At 32.0% G+C, this 20,554-nt stretch overlaps 1 protein-coding gene across 1 annotated transcript; it reads right to left on the bottom strand.

Moving 5' to 3' along the window:
- Window positions 1-910: 910 nt before the first annotated feature.
- Window positions 911-17,651, bottom strand: LOC126890719 (larval/pupal cuticle protein H1C-like). Its single transcript, XM_050659887.1, has 3 exons — window positions 17,576-17,651; window positions 1,497-1,818; window positions 911-1,409 (listed from the first exon to the last, which is right to left on the bottom strand). Exons 1-3 carry the CDS (start codon window positions 17,585-17,587, stop codon window positions 991-993), a joined length of 753 nt encoding a protein of 250 aa, XP_050515844.1. The 5' UTR covers window positions 17,588-17,651; the 3' UTR covers window positions 911-990.
- Between the last annotated feature and the right edge of the window lie 2,903 nt (window positions 17,652-20,554).

Genomic DNA, 20,554 nt, shown 5'->3' with positions numbered 1-20,554 from the left:
TTTGGGAGCTCTGCCTGTTAGTTTTTGGCAACCAGAATTGGACCTAAAAAGAACGTTTTCATCATTTTTTTTTTGTAATGAAACCTCAATCTCCTCTTTTACACGGGCTTGACAAGCACCTGGTACCCTGTGCAAGACGAGGATTTTCTCCAATGGTCCATAACTTATAGAATTTTCTTTGCCAGTCAGTTGGTCTGATTTTTTTGTTACCAGTTTTTTTTACGTCAACAATTTTTTTAACTTTTGTTTTCATCTTGTTGAATTTCTTCAAAATCTGTTTTGAATCTAGGTTTTTTCGATTATTTCATTAACGGCAACAGTTAATTTATTCAATGCAGCTTCTTTTTCATTTTTAATTTTTGGGATCATTCTTTTATCAAATAAAATTTGATAATTTTCAAGAAGATTAACAAACAATAGGGCACTACGGCTGACGCTATGTTTAGTAGTAGATCCTTCAGGTCAGTAGCAGGTACTTCGGTTTTGTAGTACGGTCTTCTCAACAAAGCACCTACTTTTATGTAAAAGAAAATGCTACAAATTAGATACTATTTGCTGAAGCAATAGCATCTACTATGTTTTATGCATTCCACCCATTATATCCAATAATTTTTATCCTATAAACAGATCGGTGCAGATCGACCTTATATCGGATCCTATAACGCTTCTTTCACACATTAAGAATTTGAAACGTGCGAGGGTTAGAACGTACGATGACATTCCAATGTTGGCTCGAGCAATCATATGGAACTTTTCTCATTACACGGCGGCGGTTGGAACGTTCGGTGTAATGTGAAAGTTACCATGGGATTGCTCGAGCCACCATTGGAATGTCATTGTGCGTTCTAGCGATCGCACATTCAAATTCTTAGTGTGTGAAACCGGGGTAATACAATAAAAATACAACTAATACAGAAACAATACCTTTTATTCAAAGTTCAATAAATAACCTTTTTTATATACAAAAACATAGCTTTTGCAAAAATCAGTCTACCATTCATAAGCAGTTCCTAGGCCGGTAAATGTAGTGTGGGCTACAACTGTGGCAGGAGAGTAACCAATCGCGGCCTTAGCGACAACAGGTCCAGCTGAGACGGTTAGGGGGGCAGCAACTGGGGCAATTGTTTTGGTCAAAAGAGGTGCAGCATAAGACTGGAACACTGGAGCGTGGACAGCTTTAGCAACAATTGGACTGTGGGCAGCATAGGCTACGGGAGCTGGAGCGGCATAAGCAAGATGTTCCGGAGCGGCAACAGCTACAGGTGCAACAGCTTTAGCAATGACGGGTTGGGCATGTTGGATGTATGATGTGCTTACAGAGGGAGCAGCTGAGTAAGCAATAGTTGGAGCTAAGGCTTTGGCAACGGGGGCAGCGGCATATGCAGCTACGGGAGCATGGGCTGCAACACCTAAAAGAAACAGTAAGGTATTACATAAAATAGTCAATCTAAGTTCACGTAGTACCAAACACAATAGGTAAAGAAAAATATTATTACCCAAAGTCAAAGCATCATTGGTGATTCTAGTGTCATATTTTCTTACGCTGGAGAAAGCGCTGTCGATGGCTTTGGAGTAGTGAGAGATAGATTGGGCTCCTCCAAGAGATCGTTCTACGCTTTGATGACTGGATCCATATGCAGGGGCATGGATTGCTACTGGTGCAGCCGCGTATGCTGATACGACAGGCTTAGCAATTTCCAAGGGAGCTGAGTGGATGTAGGCAGAACTAACTGCAGGTGCAGCAGAATAAGTTGCTACGGCAGGTGCACCCAGTAGGCCTGCATTAGTGTAGGCTAAGAAGGAAGCGAAGATAACAAGCTGAAAAATGTAACATAGCTTCAGTAATACTCTTTTTTAGATTTTGAAAAAGCGTTAGATCATGTCCAACACCACAAGTTAATGCAGATTTTCAAAAACTTGATATATACCAAAACGACATAAGATGCATTAAAAATTTTTACTGGTATCAAACGGCAAAATTAATAAAAGTAGACATTTCTATATCAAAGCCCTGTACATATAAGAAGGGGTGTTCGATAGGGACGTGTGCTTTCCCCTATTTTATTTAACATTTATTTGGAAGCCATATTTCAAGAGTCTTTGGAAGATGCAGAGATGGGAATCAAAGTGAATAGATTATTGATCAACAACATACGATATACTGATGATGGTGAACTATAATCTGTTGTAATGGTCAATACTATAATCGGAGAATACAGTAAGCGAATAAGATTAGAGATTAATACCAAAAAGACCAAATTCATGATCATCTCCAGAAACTTGTGTGCACTTGAAAACTCCACCATAACACTGAATACCAAGTCCATTGAAAGAGTGAGCAAATTTAAATACCTGAGAACGTTGCTTTTTGAAGACTGAGCATCGGACAGGGAAGTACAATGTCGCATTGAGCAAATCCGACAAGGTTTTGTAAAACTGAGGAAGGTGCTGACCTGTTCATAGTTCGATCTTCAACTAAGATTAAGGTTTACTAAGTGCTACGTATGATCGGTGCTGCTATATGGCCTAGAGTCGCAAATGTAGATGTCCTTAAAAGAATCAACCAAGAACGCCAACTTTTCGAAACCATCAAGAAATGGAAAACGGCGTACCTGGGTCACATCATGCGAAACGAAAAATACCAGTTCTTTCAACTTATAATCGAGGGTAAAATTGAAGGCAAGGGAGGAATAGGACGCAAGAAAATGTCCTGGCTCCGAAAAATAAGGCAATGGACAGAGGGTAACAATTACAGATAGAGGATACAATATCTGATACACCCCAGGCAACCAAACGACGTTTTTATAACGTAAATAACACGTCATAAAAATGACCAATTGACGGGTTTCTATGACGTAGTACTGACGTTGAAAATCACGTGTATTTGTCTCATCGATTTGACGTCATAATTGTGACGATTTTAAAACGTCAAAAAGATGACGACTTTTACACGTCGCCGTCGGTAAAATCACGTCTGTAATACTTTCAAAAAATGACCTCTTTCTCTTTTTGATGCTTCAAAATAGTATAAAAAATATATAACATGAAAATGTAGGTTAAAAATTAATTTAATTAAACTCGATAACACATAATCAGTTCATTAACAGAAAAAACATAACCTCAAATAGTTGACAAGAAGAATTACTGCATTAAACTAACTCATTGAGCAAAAGCGAATAAAAATCTCTTAATTAACACGTTTCTTCAACTAAATATCTCAATGAAAAGTCTTATTTTATCACACCAGACACAAAGCACGTAAACAATAAATGAGAAATTTCTTAAGAACTACGTTATAAACTAAATTGTTTGAAGTCAAAACAAACAAGCTTTTTAAGCTCCTCCCAATTTTGTGACGTCAGACTTAGGCTGTCTGAAATGAAAACGTCTTTTAACCGTATTTTAACGTCATTAATCTTACGTATTTAAAATCACCTACAAAGGACGTTTATATCCCGTAATGTTCAAACACGTGTATATATTCAAACAAAACTGACGTTTCCTCGACGTTATACGACGTTACTTGGTTGCTTGGGACACATTGCAAGAAACAAAGAGTTAATAGAAAATGTGGTCGCTAACATACATTAGTGGATTTGCATCTAAAGAAGAAAGAAGATTGGATGAACAGATCTACTTTTATAGTCATGCGAATAAATATTTGTGTATAATAAAATGGGAAGGAGAATGATAGTAAACTTCAAAACAACAAAGAGTCTCTTACTGCACCGAGATGTTCCACACTTTCAGAAATATGTAAAACATATTGGAAAATAGACTAAAAACACGGAAAAAATGAAATACCACATACAAACGAATTACACAGATGATCGAGTAGGGTTGACAGAGTTAACATGAAGATTTGAGTTACTTGAAGAGGAAGAGGATTAACTTTGAAAACACAACAGTAGGAGATGAGATATAAGATTTGCAGATAAATGACAATGTAGTAATAAAGGACATATATCTCAATACCTACATAAAAACTAAAAAAGGATCCCAAATGGGTGAAATATTTTTAACCGTCAGAAAATTTAACATGTTAAATGTTAAAAAAAATTCATGGTTATAACAGCAATTCCAATAAGATGTAAATTAGAGATCTAGATGGTCAGATAATAGAACAAGTGATGCAGTTTAAATATCTAGTCATGACATCTGACTATCTATTGATGGCTCGAAATAGAAGTGAAAGATGGAGTAAATAGAGCAAACAGAGCCGCAGGTTGCCTGAGAATGAAACAATATGAACAAATAAAAATATCAGAAAACAAATGAAAGGCAGAATTTACAAAACATTAATCAGATCAGACCAATAATGACATAATAGGTATGCGGTAGAAACACAACCTGACACAAGGAGAAAACCCTTCGCAAAATCGATGGTAAGACACTATGGGACAGAGCTAGAAGTACATACAGATATATGACTGAGATGCAAGGTGGATAACAATAATAACTGGGTAAGAAACAGAAGAGCAGAATGCAATGACTATACAGGGTGATTGATTAGTAGGGTAAAGCTCAATAGCTCCGCTATAGTAATAGATAGCAATAAAAGTTAATAACAAAAATTTTATCCACCTTTGAGCTTCACATTACAAAATTAGTTAAAATGTTACAGGGTGTTCGATAACACAGTGGCAGACCAAACTGATGTTTTTTTTAAATGGAACACCCTATATTTTATTTTAAATTCGAAATCCTGTTAACTTCTCCATCACAAAAATATAAAGGTTTGTTATGTTATACAGGGTATTTACAAAGTTATAAGCAATTTTATATGAAAATCGTAACAAGTTCAACTCCCTGTATAAATAAAAATAGGCAAACAGACAATGGTTTATTAATGCCATATTTTTAACGTATTGTCAAAATTTTCAAGAATGGTCGATATTGCTAATTTTCTTTGTATCAAATACAGGATGAGTCAAAACGCAAGTACATTATTTTATAATTTTAAATGGAACACCCTGTATTTTATATCACTATTGAAAAGTACCATTACCGTACTTTAATTTTTAGATAACATTCCCTATGTCTAAATTTATGAGTTTTCGAGATATTTTCATTTTTCAATGGACCAGTAGCGTGGCCACCCAAATCACCAGAATTTAATAAACTGGACTGATTTTTTTGGGGTTACGTTAATAATGAAGTTTATAAAATACCTCCAACAACAAGGGATGAGATGAAAAATAGAATACAAACTGTATTTCGATATGTTAATTTACAAATGCTCCCCCACATAACAATTTCATGTTCTTAGTAGATTCATAGAACATACTTTCCAGAAAAAGTATATACTTAGAATATGCGTAATTACCATTGCGAATGTGCAGAGCATATACTGAGTATATACTACATTACAGTACTTAAACGTTCTATGTATATACTTAGAATGTACTACGGCACTTCTTTTCAGTATATACTAAGAATATACTTTTTAGAACATTCCAAGGACGTGCTATAAACCTTCTATTTATATACTTAAAATGTACTATCGCACATATTTTTAGTATATGGGAAGAATATTCCAAGGAAGTGCTATATACCTTCTAGTTATATACTTAGAATGTACTATCGCATATATTTTTAGTATATTGGAAGAATATTCCAAGGAAGTGCTATATACCTTCTATGTATATACTTAGAATGTACTATCGCACATACTTTTAGCATATGGGAAGAACATTCCAAGGAGGTGCTATATTTCTCAGAAGTATGTTTTCAACATCACCCAATCTCATCCTAGGTTCTACTAATATACTATACTTACATATTCTAATTGCATATGAGAATGTAGTTATTACATTCTACAATATTACGTAAAAAGTAAGTATAAAATATATAAACTTTAGTTAGTTATATAGGTACCTATGTATAATAAATATTATATGGGTAAGTAGCCTATATATAAAATATAAGTAATATATTTAGTTATTATGTGCACATCAAAATAAAAATGCTGCTTATATAATTATATAATAGCCAAATATATATAATATGTATGTAAATTACTAAAATTTATAGGTATCTATATACATTATACATACTTTTACTTACTAGGTATTTAGGAAATATTGAAGTACCAATATGAATTTATTATTTTCAAGCTGCTTTTTTTTAAATGTTTTAGTCCTTGTAGCTAGAAATATTTCGTCTTCGCTTCGTCCTAACTGGACATAAATGCCCACCCCCTCATCTATGTGCCTAAACTGCTGGAAACTATTTTCATATTTTGCTCTTTTGTTACCTACTCCCTTCCCTTGTGCAGGTATAAAATATGCAATGCAAGGGTCAGAATGACAATGAATGGCCGTTTCCGGATTCCCGAAAAGTATAGGTAAAAATACTTATGGTATAAACTCAAATTAAAATGGTATATTCATTTCAATTGAAAACGAAACGAGAATTTCTCATTTTTCTTCAATAGAATTAAGTTTTAAACTTTTTTACCATACAATTAAAACGGTTTAAAAAAAATGAATTAGATAGTTCAGTAGTACCTACCAAAATACCTAAATTTTATTAATTATTCTTAACGCGAAGTTGATAATCTATAGGCTAACATTATTCTTCTTCCTATAGGTACATACATATTATATTCTTTTTAAGATATTTTAAAAGTATATACAAGTATGTGTTAAGCATATATACTTACGCATATACTTTTGCATATACTTACGCATATACTAAGAATATTCTATTAAGGTATATTCTAAGAATAAACTTTTACGAACATTCCGAGATACTACGTACACGAATGTGCTCAGTATATTCGGTGCAAGAATATTCTTTGAAGCACATGCAAAGAACATGAAATTTGGAATGTTTTTTATGGTACATGCTATGCTTGTACTACGCATATACTAAAAAGGATATACTTCGACGAATGTTGGTAGGATATGCTTAGAACATGATGCGAACATCATTGTTATGTGGGCCGTAGAGTAAGTAGCTCATTAAATGATCGTTTTTAGGCGTACATAAATGTGTTAGGAGATAATTTTGAACACCTTATGTAATTAAATATTAAAAATATTTTATTAAAAGTAGCTTCTAATTTTTTCAAACATGTTTTTTTGCAAAACGTATTACTGATAAATTATGTTTCGTTCTTTATTTGTTACATTGTTACCTTTACATACAAAAGTAGTGTTTAATTGTCTTCACAAAATATTGTATTTTGTGTTTGTGTGTTTTTTTGTAAAATTTATTACTAATTTTCTTTGTTTATTTGTTGCATTTACATAAAAAGATAGTTTTTAATTGTTTCAAAAATGTTGCATGTAGTGGTTGTGTTTATGTTTGTAAAATGTATTACTAATAAATTATTTTTATTTCTTTATTTGCTACAGTGTTACATTGATTACCGGATTGATAGTCTTCAATTGTCAATTCAGTCATGGCTTACTTAAAATTTAGATAAATTTAAACACCTAAAATAATTTGCTCTGAAAAATGAAAATATCTCGAAAACTAATAAATTTGGGCATAGGGAATGTTATATAAAAATTAAAGTACGTTAATGTTACTTTTCAATAATTATATAAAATACAGGGTGTTCCATTTAACATTACTGAGAAAATAATGTACTTGCGTTTTGACTCACCCTGTATTTGATATAAAGAAAATTAGCAATGTCAATAATTCTTAAAAATTTTGACAATAAATAAAAAAATATGGCATTAATAGACCATTGCTGTTGTGCTTATTTTTATTTATACAGGGAGTTGAACTTGTTACGATTTTCATACAAAATTGGTTATAACTTTGTAAATACCGTGTATAACATTACAAACCTTTATATTTTTGTGATGGAAAAGTTAACAGGATTTCGAATATAAAATAAAATATAGGGTGTTCCATTTAAAAAAACATAAGTTAGGTCTGCCACTGTATTATCGAACACCCTGTAACATTCTAACTAATTTTGTAATGTGAAGCTCAAAGGTGGCTAAAATTTTTGTTATTAACTTTTATTTCTATCTATTACTATAGCGGAGCTATTGAGCTTTACCCTACTAATCAATCACCCTGTATAAGCCGAATAACAACGAATAGTAGTACGGATGGCGAGAGACGCTTCCCCAATAGGAAGACGATCAGTGTGAAGACCACGAAAATAATGGAACGACAACTTACTGGAGGCACATTGAAGAAACAAATAGGGCCATGTAGACACAAAAAGAAGAAGAAAGCATCCAAATAAAAGTACCTGAGGCACAATCACAAGCCGCTCTAACTTTTCCCATGCATCAGGATTTATTTTCAAACAAATTAAGTCAAAACCTACAGTGAAACGAACGTCGATGTGTATATACATTTTTTATACAGCGTGTCTACTTAAGTTGGAAACATATGGGAAACTTTTTTGTTATTCATTTTACGAAAAAAAGTTATTCTTTATAAAAAGTTCTGCATGTTCTAAAACCTAAGATTCAATCATTAGATATCAAATTTTGTCAATATTATACGAGGTATGTTAAAGAATATGAATTTCGTTCAAGAGTAAAGTACCTTTATTTCTCTCAATATCGAAAATTCTTATTATGAAAAGTTGTTTGGAAATAAAAACTAAAATCAAATATGCAATTACATTCTTCTAATTGGAAATAAATATTTTCCAAATTTTTCTCAAATTTATTGATATAATACTTAACTTCGTTTTTATTTATTACACATACGATAACTCTTTTATTATTACTTTTACGAAAAAACTATATTCTTTATAAAAAGCTCTGTATGTCCTAAGATCGAAGATGCAACCATCAGATATCACATTTTATTAATTTTATACGAGGTATGTCAAAAAATATGAATTTCACTTAAGAGTAAAGTACCTTTATTTTTCTCAATATTGAAAATGGTTATTAAAAAAAGTTGTTTAGAATTAAAAACTATGTTTCAATATGCAATTACATCCTTCTAATTGAAATATTGTGAAATATAAAGGTACTATAATCTTAAGCGAATTTCATATTTTTTGACACACCTCGTATAAAATTAATAAAAGTTGATAAATCATGGTTGTGTCTTAGATTTTAGACCATGCAGGGCTTTTTATGAAGAATAACCTTTTTTCGTAAAGTGAATAAGAAAAGAGTAATAATCATAATTGTAATAATTAAAAACGATGTTGGGTATCCATATTTTTTTTTTTCAATTAGAAGCATGTAATTGCATATTTGACCTTAGTTTTTAATTCCAAACAACTTTTTATCATAAGAATTTTCATTATTGAGAGAAATAAAGGTACTTTACCCTTGACCGAAATTCATATTTTTTGACATACCTCGTATAATATTGAGAAAATTTGATATCTGATGATTGAGTCTTAGGTTTTGGGGCATGCAGAACTTTTTATAAAGAATAACTTTTTTTCGTAAAATTAATAATAAAAAGGTTTCCCATGTTTCCAACTTAAGTAGACACGCTGTACTTTATACTATATACTACACACAGCAGCGTACGTTTCACTTTAGGTTTTGACTTAATTTCTTTGAAAATAAATCGTGACGCATGGGAAAAGTTAAAGCGGACAAACAATATGCGTTCAATTCGAATAAAAATACATGAAGCAACAGAATTTGTTTAATAAGTCGTAAAGTTAGACAAAAATACGTAATAATTGAAAAATTATACATTTACACAATAAATCTATTTCTGTTTCACTAGAGTAGATAGAGACTTATTTTAGATTAGAGCGACACTCCCTAGAAATACGCTCAAATGAGATACATGACAACAGCACTAGATAGAGAGGGTGGAAAAGATAATCTAAAGGTTTATCTCCAAATTTATAAAAAAGGCTTTAACATAGATAGACGGTGGCAACGTTGCGCTGAGTGTGTGAATATTAATTGTATTTTGCTCCTCCATTAAACCCGTTTTTCGCGAAATGCAGAGTAAATCAATTACAGCAAACGCATAAAGTGTGAAGTTAAGTGAGTAATCTTCGCGCTGAACGAAAAATAATAAACTAAATATTGAAATTGTGCTCCAAATTGGCAAAAATCAAAGGTAAGCGTAACACATAAACAAATAAAACGTCATCGATATTACGATATTCGAAGTGGATTCTTGTTTGATTGGAACGCGGTGTTGCCAAGTCGACAGGGAAGTCCTGTAAGTAGGGAGGAGCGAAATAGTATATACTGCTCAATATAATTTTATCAAAAAAAAAAAAGAAAAAAAGTAAGACGCTACACTGAGAAAGGTTAATTTTCCGCGGAGATAGTCCGAACGAGACCTTTATCGCAGTAAAACGAACCAGTTGTAATGAGCAGAGAAGATAAAAAATACGAAGAGCTATTATTTCGAACAGAAAGTGACGGTACCACGACAGACGAAAACGACAAGAAGAGAAAAGAGGAAGAATTGGAACGGGCTTTTAACAAAAGTCGAAAAATAAGCAGATCTCCCTCCTACAGAAAGGAGAAAATGGAGGAGAATATAGAAAAAATTATGGAAATGATGGCACGAGTAAGTCTAAAAATCGAGGAACAATCAAGAGAACTTAGCGAGATGCGTAGAGAGCAGAAAGAATATAGAGGTGAAATAAGAGCTACGCCAGGAGAATGTAACATTAAGAGAAGAAAACACGAAACTAAAACAGGCAGTTTATCAAATAGAAGACCGGCTTGAAAGTTTAGAAAATCAAAAAAGGCGGAAAAATATAATTATACAGGGATTGAACATAGATACAAATGGGCCAGATATCCTAAAACATGCAATGAAAAATTTTATGCAGACAGAATTAGAAGTAGATGTACAAATAGAGAAGGCTCTGAAGTTAGGAGAAAAAGTTTGTCTGGTTGAGCTTGAAAAGGAAGAAGATAAAAGAAAAATCATGCGAAACAAAACCAAATTGAGAAATCGAGAAGAAGGTCTAGTTTATATCAACGATGACCTATCAAAGAACGACAGAATTGTACAGAAACGTGTCAGACAAAAAGCGCAAGAACTAAGAAAGGAAGGGAGAAAAGGTATAAGAAAATATATGCCGATCATGAAATATGGCGCTGGGATGGAATGAACTAAACGTTGGTGGTAGAGACCAAAGCAAAAAACTAAGCAATAGCAATGAAAGGAAACAAATGACGACGAAAAATGCAAAGAATAGGATTACGAACTATGGAAATAAAACAAATCAAGACAGCAATAAAAAAGAAAAGCCGAAAAATGACAAGATACAGTTTGCAACAGAGATAAATAAGACGGAAACGACGCAGGCAATGGACAAGGCAATAAGTAAAGATAACAAAAAGAAAACTAAAGTCAACTTGGGTACATGGAATGTAAGAGGCACATACGAAACAGGAAAACTCAAAGAATTAATTAGAGAAATTAAAAGATATAATGTAGAAATAATAGCTTTACAAGAGACAAAACAATTGGAAACAGAAATAGTAGAAATAGAAGACGTGGTATTTTTTAAAAGCGGGGGAGAAACCAGAAGGTTAGGAACAGGTTTTATAATACAGCGAAAATGGAAGGAAAGAGTAATGGCATTCCAACCAATATCAGATAGACTATGCACAATAAGATTAAAAGGGGACAAACGAAACATAAGTATAATAAATGTACACGCACCGATTGAAGATGCCACAGAAGAAGAAAAAGATGAATTCTACGAGCAATTGGAAAGAGAATATGATAAATTACCAGGGTTTGACATCAAAATAATAATGGGAGACTGCAACGCCAAAGTAGGAAGAGAGAATATATACGAACACATAATAGGGAAATATAGTAAGCATGAGGTGTCGAACGATAATGGCCAAAGAATAATAGGCTTTGCAACAGAAAGGCAAATGGTGATACGAAGCACACAATTACGCCGAAAAGATATATATAAAGGAACGTGGATTTCCCCTGATAAGAAGACAGTAAATCAGATAGACCATATTTTAATAGAGAAGAAGCATGCAAACAATGTAATAAATGTAAAGAGCATGAGAGGAGCGGACTGTAACTCTGACCACTACCTGGTGAGAGCAGAATATAAAATCGAGCATAACATAAAGCGAAACAATAAAACAACAGAAAAAATTGGAAAACAATTTAACATAGGACTACTAAAAGATAACAACACACAGAAGAAGTATGAACAGGGAATAACCAACAGACTAATCAGGGAACAAGAAACGTCAAGCCCAGACAAACAATGGCAAAATATCAAAGAAGCAATCTTGGACACAAGTAAAGCAATCCTAGCGAAAACCAAAAGAAAACACAAAACAAAAGATTGGTATGATGAAGAATGTCAAGAAGTAGCAGAAGCAATAAGAAAAGTAAGACTCAAAAATCTCACAAATGACGAAGAAAGCACTAGAGAAGAATACAGAGAATTGAGAAAAATCATGAAAAGAAAATGTAGAAGCAAAAAGAGAAAATACAACGAGAACAAACTGAAAGAAATAGAAGAAAAATTTCAAAAAAAAGAAATAAGATCATTCTACCAGGAAGCAAAAAAAATGGAAAGAGGATATCAAAAAAACAACCCATATATGAGAGATGATAAAGGGATGTTGCTAAATGAGCCTGAAAAAATAATGGAAAACTGGCAAAACTATTTCACAGAACTGCTAAATAAGAGCGAAGTACAAACAAACCATGGAAACGGTTGGAAACAAACCATGAAATTGAAGATGATCAGATAGCAATAGAAATACCCACAGAACAAGAAATAAAGAACGAAATAAAGAGCTTGAAAAATAACAAAAGCCCAGGAATAACAGAAATATCGGCCGAAGTGATAAAATCAGGAGGGAAAAGACTACGGAAAGAGATATATGACCTGATAAAAAGAATATGGGAAGTAGAAAAAAATGCCAGAAGAGTGGACCATAGCAAGAATATGCCCTATACATAAAAAAGGTGATAGAATGCGATGCGAAAACTACAGAGGCATCGCACTATTAGAAATAGTTTACAAAATCTTGGCACAAAGTATAAGAAAAAGGCTAAGTCATTATTCGGAAAAAATACTGGGGGCATACCAGGCAGGTTTTAGAAACAACAGATCAACGACTGACCAAATATTTGCCTTAAAAGAAATACAGACTACCTGTTACGAACATAAAACAGTACTATATGCTTTGTTCATAGACTTTAAGCAGGCTTACGACACAGTAAATAGACAGCAGATGTACGAACTGATGAAAGAATTGGGGATACCAAGTAAAATTGTCAGGATGATAAAGATGACGATGGAAAACACAACAAACGAAATAGCTTGGAAAGGGTATACATCCAAAAAGTTTGAAACCAAGGAAGGATTACGACAAGGAGACCCACTATCAACAATGGCATTCAATCTAACATTGGAAGGAATAATCAGGAAAAGCAGAATAAACATGCAAGAAACGATATTTAAAAACGGCCACCAATGCATAGCATTTGCAGATGATCTGACGCTATTAGCAACAAGCAAAAAAGAACTACAAAAGTTAATGAAAAACATAATAACAGAAGCCAAAAAATTCGGACTTAAAATAAATGAAGAAAAGACAAAATATATGATAATGGGAGAGATCCAAAAAGAAAAAGAGAATAACATCATAGTACAAATAGATGGAGAACAAACATACTCGTTTAAAAGAGCCAAAGAAATTATTTACCTGGGAGCCAAAATAGATGAAAATGGTCATGAAGAAGGGGAGATAAAGGCAAGAATAGCTAAAGGAAATAAAAAATATGGAGCATTACGCACATTATTGAAATCCAAATACGTATCAAGAAAAACAAAAATAAGAATTTATAAGACTGTTATCAGACCTACAGTAACATACGCAAGCGAAACATGGGTGCTCAAAAAGTCAGAAACAGACCTGTTAGAAAGATGGGAGAGAAAAATGCAAAGAGCAATATATGGAGGTGTGAAAATAGAAGGTCAGTGGAGAAGAAGAACCAATAAAGAATTGGAAGAACTATATCAAGAGCCAACGATTACGACGACGATCAAAGCACAGAGAATACGATACTTGGGGCACATAGAGAGAATGGGAAGTAAACGAATGCCAAAAATGGTACTTTCACGAAGACCAATACAAAAGAGGAGGAAAGGCAGGCCAAGGAAAAGATGGAAGGACAGTGTATATGAAGACTTGAAGAAAAGTAACATTGAGAGATGGAAAGAACTAGCATTGGACAGAAGGAGATGGAGAGAGGTTGTGAAGGAGTGTATAAAAAGACTGAAGTGTATTTAAATAAAATTTATAAGTTATGTAAGTTATATTAAGTTATTTACTATATTATTTATGTAATCAGAAATGTAAACATTTTAGCCCTAGGCCTACAAGGCCTGTTGCGCTTAATAAATAAATAACATAGATAGACAGTAATACTTTAACCGTTATTCTCAGAGAATTTGTTGAAGTTACTTAAAATATACTATTATGTCCACAGACAAATAAATAAATCACAAAAAAGAAGAAGAAAGCTGCAATTGTAATGATAGAGGAAAGGACCATACATAACTTGTAAATACGGACTTTTTGATAATAGGTAAATCTAAAATTTATGTTTGTGTCATATTTGATTTCATTTTCTAGAGACGACTAATTGAAATTCTAAATAACGTATATATTATAGGAATTGATGATAAGGGCATCCGAATTGTGACAAATCTCTACTGGAATCAGACAGCCACGGTAAAAGTTGGCAATTCGTGCACAGGGAGCACCGATATCAGAAAAGGTGTGCGACAGAGATGTATTCTCTACCCTCTCCTGCCAGACAATTGACAATAAAAAACCAATTAATTCAACAAGTTGACTCGTATATATACCTTGGAACAGTCGTATATACGATACCTCGAAATTGGATCAAACAACCGAAATACGATCTAGAGTTGAAAAGGCCAGAGCAATATTTAACATGAGAAATATATTCACCTATTGCGACATATATCTCTCCCACTAAAAATACTAGTAAATACGTTCTTTAATGGTAAAATATTGCAAAACCTCATAAGTTTTAAAGAACCGCTTGGATTGACATGAAATTTGGCGTACACATAGCTAACAAGTCAAAGAAATAAAGTGATATTGTGCCGATGTGTGCTTTTGCCCTAAGGGTGAGTTTCACCCCCCTTTTGGGGGTAAAACATATATGTTCGAAATAAGTCCGAAGATGGATAAAATGACTAATTCTAAGCAACTTTTGCTCTATAAGTTTTTTCACCAAGTTAATACTTTTCGAGTTATTTGCGAGAGAATGTTAATTTTTCTAGAAAATAACCACGTTTTCAGACGGTTTTTCACAAATAAGTCAAAAAGTAAGTATTTGGTCGAAAAAAAATTCTTACCAAAAATATAGCACGTAAAAAAGTGAAAGAACATGGTTTACATATTAGGTCATTATACCTAGTAGAAGCAGAGTTATAGCTAATGAAAAATAGGTTCATATTCGTCAATTTCCAAATCGAATATTTTAACGTGCCATAACCAAGAAACGAAGCAGTGTTTTGGGGAAAACTCATTTTACCTTTTTGAAAGTGTTTAAAAAATGCTTATTTTTGTTTTTTTTTTTAAATTTCGGCATCAAAAGTAAACAAGTTACGCTCAAAATAAAGTTAGTCCCTTTTTTTTGGTAAGAAATCGGGAAAATCACCCCCTAATTAGCATTTCAAATGAACTTAATTGTTACCACTTCACAAGTTTTTTACTCGCGTATGTATTGATTATAATATGATCTGTAAGTTTCATCGGTTCAAAGTCCTTATTTTTGAAAGGGCTGTAGTTAAAAGAGCTTGAACGAGTCACTTATCACGAGTGTATGCAAATTTAGAAACACTGAATCTTAACCAATTTTTGTCTTACAGAAAAACAAATAAACACAAAATATTCAGAAAAGTAAAGCCGACATTTTTTATTGTTTAAGATTTTTGGTATCTATAAAAATTTTTAAGTTATTTTGAAAAAAATAATGTTTTTCAAAATTAAAATTTTTAAAAATTTTACTTTAAAACCAAATTTTTTCAAAATAGGCACTTTGAATCGATGAAACTTACAGATCATATAAACACAACATAAGTAAAGTAACTTGTAAAGCGGTAACGATTAATTTCATTTACATTGCTAATTGGGGGTAATCTTCCTGATTTTTTTTTGTCAGAACAAAAGGGGCCAACTTTATTTTTAGCGTAACTTGCTTACATTTGATGCTAGAATTTTTTTTATAAAAACAGAAATAAATAATCTTTTTTGAAACACTTTAAGAAAGTTTTTTTTTTGGCACAGGCATTTTAAGAAAGTTGTAATGTATTTTCCCCAAGAATGCTTCATTATTTGGATATTTCACATTGAATTATTCTATTTGGAATTTTTCGAATATCAACCTATTTTTCATTAGCTATAACTCTGTTTTTGCTAGGTATAGAGACCTAATATATACACAAATTTTTTCACTTTTTTTATAGGCTATAGTTTTGCTAAGAATATTTTTTTCGATAAAATGCTTACGTTTTGAGTTATTTGCGAAAAACCGTCTTAAAACGTGGCTATTTTGTTGAAAAATGAACATATTCGCTTGCAAATAACTCAAAAAGTATGGTGAAAAAACTCTATAGAACAAAAGTTGCTTAAAATTAGTCAGTTTATCCATTACGGGACTTATCTTGGACATATATTTTTTCATCCCCGAGATGGGGTGAAAGTCACCCCCAGGGCAAAAGCACACATCGGCACCATATCACTTTTTTTCTTTGACATGTTAGCTATGCCTATGCCAAATTTCATGTCAATCCAAGCGGTTCTTTAAAATTTACAGCAAAAACCGTGAAAGAATGTACCTACTATACGGCTGCTAAAATGCTATGTATTCCAGGCTTGCTGTACGGCGCAGAGCCTTGGACAACAACCGAAACATTAATAAGGAAGCTGGAGGCATTCGAAATGTGGGTGTACAGACGTATCCTCAAAATATCCTGGACGAATAACATAACACCACCAACGTAGAGATATTGCGTCGAATGGGAAAACAAAAAGAAATCTTTTTCACGATTAAGAAACGGAAACTTGAATACCTCGGTTATATTATGAGCCATGACAAAACGGAAACAAGAGTGAAACGAACACATTAGTAGAATGGTAGAGGATAGGATAGTGCAAATAGCACGAGATAAGTCACCAAATGGATGAAGAAGTATTGGCTGACCAAAAAAAGATAATTTAAACAATTTAGGAGGCTAATATTGAAGAAGAAACAGTATTTAAAGCCTACATACAAGAAAGAAGAAGATAAATATCATATACTCCAACTGATAATACAGGGTAAAATAGAGAGCAAACGCGGACCCGGAAGAAGAAGACACTCATAGCTTCAAAACTTACGCCAATGGTTTGGACTAACATCGATTGAGTTATTCAGAAACGTTGCAAACAAAATTGAAATTGATATGATCATAGCCAACGATCGCAACGGACAAGGCACATGAAGAAGAAGAAGAGACGACTAGAAAAATTAGCAAAACATTAAAACACAAATAAAAGATATACTTGCATTTGTATATTTTAACAATTTTTATACATAGATATTATAAATACCTAATGTTAAATTCACTTACTTTGAATGCCATTGTTTAATGTATGGAACAAGAAATGATTAACTGATGCATATTGGATGAACATACCGACTTATATAGTCATCCGAATTGCATAATTTTGACCCAGGTCCTACCAATAATTGTTCTCATCTGATTTTTAAGAGTTGGAAAGTACTTCCACAACAAGTTATTTCTCGGTAACGTTGAATAATTCCGATTAGGGTTGTAATATCGCTTTAAAGTGTATTATAAAATAGGTAAGGGTAAGGTAATTAAGAGAATACTATCTAATAAAGAAAAGAAGAAAAATAAGAATAAGAAAAATGATTTTTTTGGAATGTCCAAGGAATAGACAACAATTCGGTTTCAGAGAAGGATTTGGAACAAGGGAAGCTTTTTTCTCAATGCTAACTTTACTTCAACGGTCAGAAACCAACTTACATCTGATTTATAGAGTCTGAGAAGGCGTTTGATAGGGTTAAACATGATAGGCTGTTTGAATATCTAGAAATTATTGAAATATGTATATGATAAAGATCTGAGACTGTTACAACTTCTATATTGAAATCAAGAAGCTTCCATTCTGGTAGATGGCAAAGAAACAGACAAAATTTGCATTCAAAGAGGTGCCAAACAGGATTGTGTGTTGTCCACAACTTTGTTTACCGTTTACTCAGAAATACTTTTTAACGAAGCCTTGGATGGGCAATGTGGAGTTCGAATCGAGGGGGAAAAACTACATATTAACAACATCAGATATGCAGATGGTGACACCGCTATCATGGCTGAAAGTATTGAATATCTTCAATTCCTTATAGATCGAGTCACTAGAGAATGCTCCAATAACGTACTTAGCATAAATACAACAAAGACAAATAGACCGATCAAATAAAATTACAATACATGTAAATCAAAATGTAATTCCGTACAGGTTGGAATAAATTTTTTATCAAAGTTTAGGTACAAACAAAAGATATTTTCAAGAAAGTATATGATTCATATGAGGGGATCATTGTTTAAATAATTAAAAATTGATAATTTTTGCACAAAATTTACTTTTTTAACTGCTGCGGTAATTCGTGTTTTTATTAAGGATTTTACTATTTTTTCTGCAAAGATGAAGAAACAGTCTTTTATATGAGACTTGCTAAATTAAATTTGACCCATAATTTATTTAAATAATTGTAAATCAATATTGGAAAACAAATTTCCAAAAAAATATTATTTGCAATATAAATAAGCACTATAAAATATTTTGTTTTGCAGAAAAAGTTGCGCTATAAAATCACAATAAATTGACAAAAAAATTGGTTGTAAAATATTAAGTAGTTTAGGAGATATTTAATTTGTTTATAAAAAATTACAATTTTTTCAATTGCAAAAACGCGGTTGTTGCCTACAGAGTATATAAGTTTTTAAGGTCTCATTTGTTTAGCTTTTATGTATATTTTCGATAAATGTATTGACAAATCAAAATTTCAATTAAACACCCCTCCATAATGGCGTTTGAAAATTGGTACCTATAATTTGTTTTTAACTTATTTTTTTAATAACATCGCTGGTATTAAAAATTTTTAAATTATTTTTCGATATTCTTATTCTAGGTAATTTTTGACATATCCACAAAAAAATAAAAATTTTCTAGAAGCATTTTTGGCCGAGATAGCTTTTCCCAGTTTAATAATTCATAATTTGTTTATTTATCAATATTGACATTTAAAAGTACGTAAGTACATCTATTAACCTTAATACTTAACAATGTCATTTATAAACATAATAAAAGTTGTAGAATATTATAAAAAATGATGATATTCGTAGCACCTTATGAAAACTTTTTGTCTGAAAATTGGCGGAGTAGTTTCCAATATCTCCGTTAATAATGTGCCAATTTCAATATTTTCTATTAATTTAGGGTAACATATAACCCTTATATATGACCCTTTTCACATCCAAGATAATCACAAAAGAGCATTAAAACAAATTTGTATTTTAAAAATTTAACAAAATAGTACAGGGGCGTCATTTGGGCGTCCAGGGGGGGCATTTCCCCCCCTGACCCTAAAAAATGACTGAAATTTACAAAAAATACATTAATATTCATCATAACATCATATATAATGTATAATATATATAGTACTTGCCCCCCCAAACAAAATTTCAAATGACGATCCTGAAATAGTAAAATTTCGTTAAAGAATCACAAAAACTTTGTTCTTTGTACAAATCATTGTCACAATCTGGCAAAAATAATGTGAATACATACAAAATTAAATCTATAAAAATAATGGAGGACAACCTCTATATAAATATATTATGTATATAAGTGAAAAAAAAATAACAAATATATACACAATTCTTAGTGTATTACCTGTTAAAAAGATTATAGAATTAATTGTAAAATAGATATATATTTTAATACATAGTACAAAGAAAAAAGCCTTTAACAAATTTTAATGCTAATTCAGTATTATTTTTTTTATAAAAATCTTTTGTATCAACTTTTATTTATAACATCTAGAGAAAAAAAAATAAAAGAAATTGTTTATAACAAATTGACGAATATTTATTGTTAAAAGTGTCATTTAGATGTACTATTTTTATATACTACCATAAACTAAAAAGAAACATTGAAATTGGTCCATTATTAAAGAAGATATTGCAAAGTACTACTGCACCACTCTTCATGCAAAAAGTTTTCAGTTAAGGTCGCTACGAAAATCATTATTTTTTAAAATATTCTTAAATTTTAACTCTATGTGTAAATGACATTGTCAAGTAGTAGGATTGAGAGATGTACTCACGCACTTTAAAATGTTAATATTGATAAATAGACAAATTATGAATTTTTAAACTTGGAACAGCTATCTCGGCAAAAAATGGATCTAGAAAATTTTTTTCTTTTGTAAGTGTGTCCAAAACTACCAAGAACACGAATATCGAAAAATAATTTCAAAATTTTTAATCCCGGTGATGTTATTAAAGCGCAACTTTTTCTGTAAA

This window comes from Diabrotica virgifera, chromosome 8 (genome assembly GCF_917563875.1).
Source record: "Diabrotica virgifera virgifera chromosome 8, PGI_DIABVI_V3a".
In the NCBI taxonomy this organism is placed as follows: domain Eukaryota; kingdom Metazoa; phylum Arthropoda; class Insecta; order Coleoptera; family Chrysomelidae; genus Diabrotica; species Diabrotica virgifera.
Note: the sequence above shows the minus strand (reverse complement) of the source record. Positions and strands in the feature narration are given on the sequence as shown.